The 8,996-nt window shown below is 48.4% G+C and overlaps 2 protein-coding genes across 3 annotated transcripts in view; one reads left to right on the forward strand and one right to left on the reverse strand.

Moving 5' to 3' along the window:
* Positions 1 to 6,763, reverse strand: part of Slc49a4 (solute carrier family 49 member 4) — a 71,666-nt gene extending 64,903 nt beyond the window's left edge. Inside the window, exon 1 of the mRNA XM_055625159.1 lies at positions 6,117 to 6,763. Coding sequence (XP_055481134.1) covers positions 6,117 to 6,462 — 346 coding nt within the window. The 5' untranslated portion in view covers positions 6,463 to 6,763. The remainder of the gene's footprint in view (positions 1 to 6,116) is intronic.
* A 563-nt stretch (positions 6,764 to 7,326) lies between these two features.
* Positions 7,327 to 8,996, forward strand: part of Hspbap1 (HSPB1 associated protein 1) — a 48,160-nt gene continuing 46,490 nt past the window's right edge. The window contains exons 1-2 of one of the 2 annotated variants that reach the window (XM_055624871.1): positions 7,620 to 7,690; positions 7,961 to 8,043. In XM_055624871.1, coding sequence (XP_055480846.1) covers positions 8,004 to 8,043 — 40 coding nt within the window. In that variant the 5' untranslated portion in view covers positions 7,620 to 7,690; positions 7,961 to 8,003. Of the gene's footprint in view, positions 7,691 to 7,960; positions 8,044 to 8,996 lie in introns of both variants that reach the window. The other variant, XM_055624870.1, reaches the window with a different exon arrangement.

An 8,996-nucleotide genomic window follows, 5' to 3' on the forward strand; every position in this document is an offset into this window, starting at 1 on the left:
ATATATATATATTCAGTGCCTACATTCCCTCTAGCTCTTACTCGAGTGCTCTTTTGCCCTTTATGGCATGCTTTTTCTTAACAGAAATGCCTACAACACTCACTGTCCCCAGTTCTTCTTTCCCATTTTATTCTTGCCTCATCCTACCACCCCAATGAGGCCATTCTTCCAAATGACACCGACGATCTTCATGTTCTATATCCTTCTTCTTTCCCCAACCTCTGAACACTGAGTTGACCCCGGCTTAATCCTAGTCTCAGTCTCCACCTTTCTCCATAGATATCTAACCTTGAGACTTTACATTCCATTATGGCTAACAGTTCCTACACCATCCTGCAGGCCTCTTCACTGAACTCTGTATTTATATACCCAGATGACAGCTTAATCTATCTTCATGACTATCTTACAGGTATTTCAAATCATGCCATTTCTCTTAAACCACTCCTTTCATAACCTGTGTGTGTGTATGTGTGTGTGTGTGTGTGTGTGTGTGTGTGTGTGTGTGTGTAAAAACGTCTCACTATAAGGTATCACTGGCAGGAAATCACTATGTAGACAAGGCTGGCCTCAAACTCACAGAGATAAGTCTGCCTTCCTGAGTGTGAGGATGAAAAGCGTGTGCCACTAACTACTCCTGCCCTCCCTTCCATAACCTAAAATATTCCAGTAGATGACGTTCTACTCTCCCTGTTACTAGAATGGTAAGAGATGTACTAGCCTTCTCTCTTCCTTCACATGCTCTATCCAACTCATCAGGCGTCCTGGTGAGTCTACGTCCAACAAGCATATCCAGTCTAACCTCCTCTCAAATCCTCCACCGCTACCACCTATGTTAGAAAGCCAGCATTGGCTCCGTCTCCCATCTTAGGCTTTTCTACTGGTCTAAGTAAGATGTCTTCCCGCTCCTGCGTTCATAACCAGGACAGCAGCAGAGTCATCCTTACCTCTCTGCTCAAAGCCTCACGGCATAGCTCACTCCTAAGGGCCAAAGTCCTTACAAGTGGCTGAAGAGGCCCAGCCTGAGCCAGTTCCCTAGTTCTCTGACCTCATCTCTGACTACAGTTTCCCTCTCGGACATTACTCTGGCCTCATTGTTCCTTCTGGATATGACAAACAAGGATCTCTGTCATTGCCATCCTCTTTCTCCAGACATTCTTGTCCAGCATTGACATGCCAAGCTTCCCTCTTCCTTCAGGTGTCTACTCAAACACACCTTCTCATGAGGCGTGTGGGACAGTTTCCACAAACCAGAATACAGTGGATCACAAGATCTTCCTCCTTTACTGTTCTTTACTTTTTTCCAAAGCATCGCTTGTCCTCTTTGCTCAATCTTCTCACTAGAAGCAGACTCTAGGAGCCCCTGGTCCCAGCTTAGCATGTTGCTATCTCTTTAACAGCTCTTTGGCTTGCTTTCCAGGGTGCACCCGTTTCACACTATTATCTCCCTGACACGTTCTTCTGTTTCCTTGCTGGTGAATGGAAATGGGGTGGAAAGGTACAACACCTGCTTTAGGATATAACAGGCCTTGTATGCTAAGCGAACGAGAGCTGCATGCCTCCCAGTGAGCAGGCCACAGAAAGCGAACCTGCTGTTGTGTGGGTGCAGTTGGGTCACCAACATTATGAAAGTGTCTTAACTGCTCCCCCAGAAAGGAGAACTGTTCCTAAAAGAGAGAACTTTGCGGACGGTTACATGTGCCAACAGGGTGCATGCTGGGGATCCAAACTCTAATACTCACTCCTCAGCCCAGGGGAGAGATCTGAAATTCGTTTTGTTTTTTGTTTGTTTTTGTTTTTATTATTGCTTCAACTAATGGAAAATACAAAATTAAATTTACCATACAGTTACAGGAACTATGAAATACTCCCCAAAGCAACTTATTTTCTGAAGGGAATAATAATGTCTAATGTAGACAGCCATGGTTGATGGATGCACTCATGATATATAGAGAAAAAAAAAAAAAAAACAAACTAACATTCTGTAGCACAAAAGCAAGAATGGCTAAACTTAGAAAATAACATTAAAATACTACTGGAAAAAGACATCACAAAACAGCATTTTGTTCTGTTGAGCAAAAGATTATTCCTTTAATCTCAGCACTCAGGAGGCAGAGGCAGGTAGGCTGCTGTGAGTTCGAGGCCAGCTGGTCTATAAAGCGAGTCCAGAATAGCCAGGGCTACACAAAGAAACCCTGTCTTGAAAAACAACCAAAAAAAAAATTTTTTTTTTTACTGTTTTGGACTGAGTTCCTACATTAGAACCTAACAGGCCAGACCAAACCAAAATAGTTTGCCTTAGTTAAAACACCACGACCAAAAGCAACTTGGAGAGAAAAGTGTTTAGTTCATTTCATCTTACAGCTGTAAGGTCACACACTATCGCAGAGGGAATTCAGAGTGGGAACTCAGACAGGAACCTGGAGCTGGGAACTAAAGCAGAGACCTGAAGGCAACCTGCTTACTGGCTTGCTTGGACTGCTTGCTAATGGTCGCTCAGACTGCCAGGCACTGGTCCACAGTCAGCTGGGCCCTCCCACACCAATCATCATTCAAGAAAACGTACCACACGGGCTGGCAAGATGGCCTAGCAGTTACGAACACTGTTCTTGCAGAGGATCCAAATTTGATTCCTTGTACCTATATCAGGCAGTTCACAACTACCTGTAACTCCAGGGCCAGAGCATGACTTTGAGCACCTTAGGTACACGGGTGTGCATGCACACATACACTCACACTCTCTCTCATACATACACACAAATAATATTTTTTTTTAAAGAAAGAAAATGCACTGCAGGTTTGTGCACAGGCCAAGCCTATGAAGGCATTTTCTCTAGAAGGATCTTTCTTTCCAGATGACCTGAGCTTGTATCAAGGTGACATAAGAACTAACCAGCCAAAGTGTCATTCATGCTAAAGTGAAATTAAAACTTTAAGGAAGTGGATAAATCACAAGGCAGAACAGTCTTTCCTGAAGAGGAGATTTCTAATAAGTCAGTATGGTAAGGCAGTCTCTGCTTTAGCATTTACAGAAATGAGGCTGGGAGCAATCCAGTATTAGCCAGCAGGTTTTCTCTACTCTGTGCTCTTGTTTATACCCAGAAAACCAGCATCCCCAGGGGGCGTGCTCCTCCTGTTGTGTACAATGGAGAGTCTCTAACTCAGCAGTCACAAAGAAAAAATTAGTAAGGCTATGATAAAGCCTCACTATTCTTTTTTTTTTTAAGCCCATTGTGTGTGTGTGTGTGTGTGTGTGTGTGTGTGTGTGTGTGTACAGAGGCATGTAGTGGCCAGAACAGTGGCTGGGTGTCTTCCTCTATCGCTTTCTACCTTATTTTTTAAGACTCTGAAGCTCACTGGAGCTTGAGAGAATCTTCTGTCTTGAGAGCCATGCTCAACTCTATATGGGTGCTTGGGGATTTGAACTCAGGGCCACTCGCATCTACAAGCAAGCATTCCTACCCACTGACCATCTGTCTTCTCGGCTCCATAACTGTGGCTTTTTGATGACTATTAACGTGGCCAGCTTTTACAGGAACCACTAAGGAATTTCCAGACTGGAAGAAACTAGGATGAATCTTAAGATAGAAAACAAATAAATAAATAACAACAGTGAAGACACTGATAAGTCCAAGTAAAATCTCTAATTCAGTTTAAAGGCAAACAGAAAGCCCCTAGACAAAGAAAATCCCCCCACTCAGAGCGCTGCATGAATGTTTCTGTAGTAAGTACTCTGACACCAATGAGGATGGAGGAGAGGGAGCTGTCTATGGTAGACAGAAGCCAGGACAGCCCCTGAAATGCCTCCAACCCAGGTCCAGTTTGTATTCTCATGTTATACTCAAAACCCACGAGGTGGGGCAGGCCAGCAAGCTAGATTTTCACAGAAGCCTTCAAAGGCAGTCAGCAGGTTGTTATGGGGAATGACCTGCTGTCTCAACTATTCCTCCAGGGCATTCTGCTTCAGGTAGCTAGTGAAGTCATGCCTGGCAAACAGTAAATCACTGACTAAATCAGTATCTAATAATTGGTCTTTTCTACCTTATTCTACTTCAAGGGCTTTCTGGAACCCTCTGCCCACCTGCCTGCTGGTGTAGAAGTGCTACGCCGGTCCCTTCCCCCACTGCACACCTCTCAATGCACAGTAGCAAGGTAGTTCTTCCTTGACCTCTACACCCTTTTAATTAAGTCTACGCCCTTTTACCTGATCTTCACATAGTCTACACAATGCCTCAGGTTATTTCTGAAGCTTCATGTCTGTTTGTCTGTTTGTTTTAAGACAGCGCTTCTCTCTGTGTAACCTTGGCTGTGCTGGACTCCCTCTGTAGACCAGGCTGGAACTCACAGAGATCCACCTGCCTCTGCCTCCCAGAAGGCTGGGGTTACAAGTGTGTGACGCTGCGCCCCGCTTTTGAAGCTTCGTCTTAACTTTCGTGACTCTTACACTTACTATCATTCACACAGCTCTTACAGTCATTCCAGCTTGCCAAATGAGCATCTTTTAAAAAAAAGTCAATGCTCGCTGGGCAGTGGTGGTACTGCCTTTGATCTCAGCACTCAGGAGGCAAAGGCAGGTGATCTTTGGGAGTTTGAGGCCAGCCTGGTCTACTGAATGAGTTCCAGGACAGCCAGGGCTACACAGAGAAACCCTGTCTCAGAAAACAAACAAACAAAAAACAGTACTAGTACTAGAGTAGAACAAATCAAAGCACATTTCGTCTCCCTTTGGACACGTCACTTCTGTGCTTAGAACTGTGCCACATGTTAATCAGGAAGGTTTTCAGTTTTTTGTTGTGTTTGTTTTTTGTCTCTTCTGTGTGGATTCCTGTACCATCAGGATGAGAGAGGGAGCACAGCTGGGTTTTGTTCTTTCAGTAAGGAACAGTTTGAGCGCTTATGTTACACCAGACAACCACAAGTCCAGACCAACCTATGCTCCACTCCTGCTTTGCTGGGCAAGTGTATGTGTCCGCTCAGATTCCTACTCCCAGCTAAGTGACTGGACTTAGAGGTTGGGGGCTTCGGGAATGAAACAGTGGTGAGGGCAGGGTCTGTACAAATTGGGGTAATGCCCTTATGAAAGGGACCCCAGAGAGAGCGAGTCCTGGCCGTTTTCCATGAGAGATTACCAAGGAAATGCACTGCACGGATGATGCTCACCAGCCAGGCACTCTGCTTACTCCTTCTTGGACTTCCGAAGCTTCCGGAAAGGTTATAAATAAATTTCTTTTGTCTCATAAGCTCATGGCCTTTTGTCCATATACCTGCAGACTACTAAGCCGATGTTCCAAAACTGACCGAAGAATACATCGAATCACGACTCACAAAAGGTTGAGAGGACACTACACAAGGCAGTTTCCACCCATTATCCAACGACATCCCTAAGAAGTCTAAATCTTGCACAACAGCCTCCTGGGGGTTTACTCACACTCAGGACGGAGGGATAATTCAACATCTTGACTCTTCCCACTCTGGCCTTCTCCCCACCTCACAGAATCACACTGGCAACTGGCAAAGTGAAACGCCTGAAGGCACCCGCTGAAAGAGAGCCTTGAGTCTGGGATCTTTATCTGAGAGTAATAAATCGAAACTGAAAAGTCACCCGCGGGCTCATTTGAACCTGGGGATCTACCTTCCAGGAATCCCAGCGTCACACCTGAGTTTCCCAATAGTGTTTCCAGGGCTGGAGTCACCACGCCAGCTCATCACTTCCTTATATCTGGGCATCACCAGTCTCTTTTTCTGATCTTTCACCCTCAGCACCCTAAACCCCATTTGAAAGCAAAGCATGAGTCACTTTTGTCAGGTGTCAAAAACATTCCCAGTGAGACGCTCTGATGTCCACAACATGCAAAGCCTTCCACATCTGATGATTACCTAAATCTGGCGTGGCAAAAAGGGCGTAACGAAAAAAAAAAAAAATCAATGCTTGGAAAGCATCCTTCTTATTTGTCGCTTTGGGGACAGCGGGTTCCCGAGTTGGGAATGAGATGCCAGCGGCGCTGGGTCACCTCACACAACCCCAAGACCAAGCCCAGGGAGGCGCAAGCAGGCCCGGATCTTGGCAGAAGCCGGCTCTGGGAGAAGGGACACGCCCGCAGGCATCCCGAACCCCTTACCTCTCTTGTCCAGCAGCCACATGAACGCGAAACAGGGCAGAAAGCCGATGGGCCCCCACAGTACCAGCAGCGCGATGTCCCATCCCGAGAAGCCGTAGGCCTGGCGCGCCGAGTTCTGGATGGGGCCCCAGGTGTTCCAGACCAGGCCCTGGGCGAACGCGAGCAGCGAGAAGAGCAGCAGCACCAGCCAGCGGCGCCCGTACACCCTCCCGGGGCCCGGGCCCGCCGCGGGCAGCACGGCCGCCGCCTCCCGACCCCTGCGCGCAGCCCCGGGCGCAGGCCCGAGCCCCGGCCCCAGCAGCGGCTGCCGCTCCTCCTCCTCCTCGCTGCTCCAGCCGGAGCCCATGGCGACGCCGCCCGCCGGCCCTGCCCGACGCGTCCCGGTGGCGGCCGCAGACCAGCCGGGAGCTGGCTGGGCGGGTGGAGCCGGAGCCGGAGCCGCTCTAGTCCTCGGCCTCCCGGCCGCGTCTGCTGCGCCTGCGCCGCCCGAGCCCGAGGGGAGGAGGCGAGGTAGGGTCCACCCTGCTCGCTGGGCGCACGGGAACGCCCCGAGAGAGAGGCTGGGGGTCGCTCCGGAGCCCCTAGCAATGGGAAGGGTGGAGGAAGGCGGCCGGCTGGGAGGCTGAGCCAGTCACTCGCTGGTTGCTGGAGGAAGTGCCCAAGTTTACATCACGAGCCTAATAAACAACCCGATGACCTCAGGTCACTTATCCCGACGCTCGCTTCTATATTAGGCTCACTTGTGTTTTTATTAGGGTTCTACCTGCAGAAATGATAGGGGGCAGGATACTGAGGAGTAGGAAGGTCATGAAAGCCCATCTGGTTTTGTGTGTGTCCCGGGAGATTAGCAACTAGCCCACTTTCATTCATACCTGTGAGTCTTTCCACCCATTTAGTCACGCAAAGGGGTAAAAAACAAGGATTACGTTAACACTGGAAGGCGGTGACCGAGATCTGCCTCCTGCTGGTGTTCACCAGACTAAACAAACAGAGAAGCTGAGGGTCGTGCATCTCAGACAGGCATTTGTTTGTTCTAATGTACAAACCCAGAACCCTGACAGCTGTCTGTGTTCCTGAAAAAAGAAAAAAAAAACCACTACAGTCAAGCAATTTGCCGTCTCCGGCTCGGAAAATGAGTCACAGGGAACGCCTGCAAGGGACGCTGCCTGAGGTTCCCGTATTCCTAGGCTGCCAGGAAAACCAGCTGGAGTGACGGATGCTAAAGAGACCAGCAAGGTGGAGGAGCAGGCCCGCCAGCCCGGGGTCTCCTAAAACCCCGAGTCCCACTAGAGAAAGAGGAGAATCCAAGAAGGAAGCTAAAGGGTTGAAGACAGAGGCACCCCTGCCCGGCCCACGTGCTCGGCGCCTCGGAGCATCCAAAGAGCAAAACAAACCGGCGTGGCCACGCCCAGCGCCGTCACGTGGCCGCGGGAGCGCCGGTTCCGGTGGAGGCGGCCGGTTCCGGTGGTCCCTCCGCTCCCGCGCCGCCTCCGTTCTCGGCGCGGTAACCATGGCAGCAGACTGCCGGGGGGACGCTCCGGGGAACTGCGCGAGGATAGCTGTTGGGGAGGGAGGTAAGTGGCGGTCAGGGAGTCCGGGGTGGCCCGGCAGTGCGGAGCTCCGGCCCGGGTCTCTCACGCTGTGTGGTAGGCCGTGCGGAAGGTGACTTGTTTGTCGCGAACGTGACTTCTCATTACGTTGCGCGCGCCGTTCAGTTTTCCGTCCGTCCTGGTGTTCCTGTAGGGGGACAGAAGTGGGAGTCAGAAGTTGCTCTGAGTCCTCCGGGCTAGCTGGCCCGTGAGGGAGCTTCGCGGTGACTCCCGGTGTCTGCCTTTCATTTCCAGGACAGAGTGCTGGGATTGCAGATGCAGGCCACCGGAGCTTTTGATGAAGGTCTCTGGGGGAGTCCGCCGGACTTGCGCACCAGGTGTTTTTACTTGCCAATTTTTACTGCCTCAAATCATTCTTTTTTCTTTTTTTTTTTCCAAGCCACTATTTTATTCCTCTCCTGTCTCTTCACCAGCTGCAAAAGTGACACTTCCTTACTCAAAATTCCTTAATAATTTGTATTGTGCTTAGTATCTAGACTAAAAATCCAAGCTGCAAACCATGGCCTACACAAATCTTTGATCTGGGGTCTTCTGATGTGTCTAAGCAGCATCTCTTCTGTTTGTTTGTTCTTCAATTAAATTAAAACGTTTAACTAGCCATGAAATTTTTTCTTAGGGCATTTTCGTATCTACTTGACTTTGGTTGACTCCCCTTTCCTTCATACTTCTTTCCCTCCCGGCCTCTTCTCCATCCTAGTCTGCACCCTTCCATTCCCAGTATTCCCCTTTCTTCTTTCATTATACCTGTTATATTCTCTCCACCTCCTTCCCTTAATGCCTCCTTTCCCCCCTGCTTTATGGGTCCCTTTCTAGTTCTCTGGCTTCTATCCACACTCAGATAAATAGGTAGGTGTATGGGGTACATAGAAAAAAATTGATAGATTATATATATGTATATATAATCTATATATGTATATATAACCTTGAAGTTAAGGTCTGCATTTATTATAATCTCAAGTACCATCCACTTCTCTTTTTTAAATGTAATTTTTTTATATTTTTATATTACATTTTATTTACTTTGTATCCCAGCTGTAGCCCCTTCCCTTGTCCCCTCCCAATCCCACACTCCCTCCCTCCTCTCCTCCCATGCCCCTTCCCAAGTCCGCTGATAGGGGAGGTACTTCTCCCCTTCCATCTGACCCTAGCCTATCAGGTCTCATCCCATCCACTTTCATGATTTTAGTTTTCATTATGACTGAATAAAAGTCCATTGTGTATACATGATATATATATATATATATATATATATATATATATATATATATCA

This window comes from Psammomys obesus, unplaced genomic scaffold, assembly GCF_907164565.1.
Source record: "Psammomys obesus unplaced genomic scaffold, mPsaObe1.curated_primary_1811, whole genome shotgun sequence".
Lineage (NCBI taxonomy): Eukaryota > Metazoa > Chordata > Mammalia > Rodentia > Muridae > Psammomys > Psammomys obesus.